Here is a 1,513-nt window from a genome sequence, read left to right on the forward strand (position 1 = left end):
ATCAAAATCCAAGAGATTGAACTTCTCCAGAGAGTTTTTGTGTATTTTCTCAATAGATCAAAAGATAATCTCCTCCTGGTGGCTTACAAAGTATTAAAACATAGGTTTAGAAAATAAAAACGTGCATCATGAAATGACCAAAAGGCCCTTGAGAAATCATAAGTTCGAGCATAAATAAGACGCGGAGCGACCTCCGCTCGTCGCTCCGAGTAGTCGCTCCATGTTTCGGGAGCGACCTCGCTGTGTCGCTGCGAGAGGTCACTCCGGACTCGTTCTCGCGTTTCCGAGTGATGAAAACGCGAGCGACTCTTCCCTGTCGCTCTGGTAAGGTTGCTCTGATAGGGAGATCAGAGTGACTTGACGGTGTCGCTCCGGACTGGTAGCTCCGGTAAGGTGCTCGCCCAATGATCACTTTAAACACTTCTTTTGGACTTCAATTGCACCCAAATGTCTCCAAGAACTCCATGTGGTACTCCAATACCTAATAAGGACTCATGTATGCAAAATGTCACCTAAACATGGCTAAATCCTAATCTATATGATCAAAATGCACATGGTTGAATGGATAAAACATTAGAAATATGCAAGATACGACGTCTTAACCACAAAATCCCCAAATCAATCGTCGTTCTCAATTGCACACAGTGTGCCACCTTCCTCTTCATTTTAGGGTTTTTCGATTCGAGCAAGCAATTAAACTTAGCTCGCGACGTGTTTCTTGGTTTTCGATGAAACGATGAATCATCCCTCTGTTATACTCTGTAATGAAGAAAGGTACTACCTTTGACACCAGAAACTTCATTCACCTCTTTACTTTTCGGTCTTCCCAATCCATCCCCAACGCTCGTAACCTCTCTTCCTCAACGATAACTGACACCACAAGACCTTTCCCTGATTACTCCCCGAAGAAACCTTCAGTGAGAGACACCGAACTCGTCCACCAAATCGCCAATGTGATTAAGCTTCGTCGCGCTGAGCCTCTGAGGCGTAGCTTAAAGCCTTACGAATGCAAGTTCAAGACTGATCACTTGGTTTGGGTTCTGATGAAGATTAGGTCTGATTACAGCTTGGTTCTTGACTTCTTTGAATGGGCACGCTCCCGTAGAGACTCCACTCTTGAAGGCCTTTGCATTGTCACTCACTTAGCTGTGGCGTGTAAGGATTTGAGAGTGGCTCATTCTATGATAAGGAACTTCTGGGAGAGACCGAAGCTGAGTGTTGCTGATTCCTTTGTACAGTTTTTTGAGCTTTTGGTGTATACTTACAAGGACTGGGGCTCGGATCCGAATGTGTTCAATGTGTTCATCCAAGTACTAGTTGAGTTTGGGATGGTACGTGAAGCTAGGAAAGTGTTTGAGAAGATGTTGAATTACGGGTTGGTTCTCTCTGTTGATTCATGTAACCTTTACCTTGACCGTCTTTCGAAAGAGTGTGATAAAAAAACTGCAACGGCTGTTGTAGTGTTTAGGGAGTTTCCTAAGGTGGGTGTTTGTTGGAATGTTGCTTCTTATAA

At 44.1% G+C, this 1,513-nt stretch overlaps 1 protein-coding gene across 1 annotated transcript; it reads left to right on the forward strand.

The window, feature by feature from the left end:
• Positions 1–599: 599 nt before the first annotated feature.
• Positions 600–1,513, forward strand: LOC106321730 (pentatricopeptide repeat-containing protein At1g05670, mitochondrial-like; the record flags this gene model as incomplete). Its single annotated transcript, XM_013759971.1, is given in 1 exon segment — positions 600–1,513. A coding segment is annotated over 1 exon segment (749 nt), but the record flags the coding sequence as incomplete, so codon positions are not given.

Source organism: Brassica oleracea, unplaced genomic scaffold, assembly GCF_000695525.1.
Source record: "Brassica oleracea var. oleracea cultivar TO1000 unplaced genomic scaffold, BOL UnpScaffold02746, whole genome shotgun sequence".
Taxonomy (NCBI): Eukaryota; Viridiplantae; Streptophyta; class Magnoliopsida; order Brassicales; family Brassicaceae; genus Brassica; species Brassica oleracea.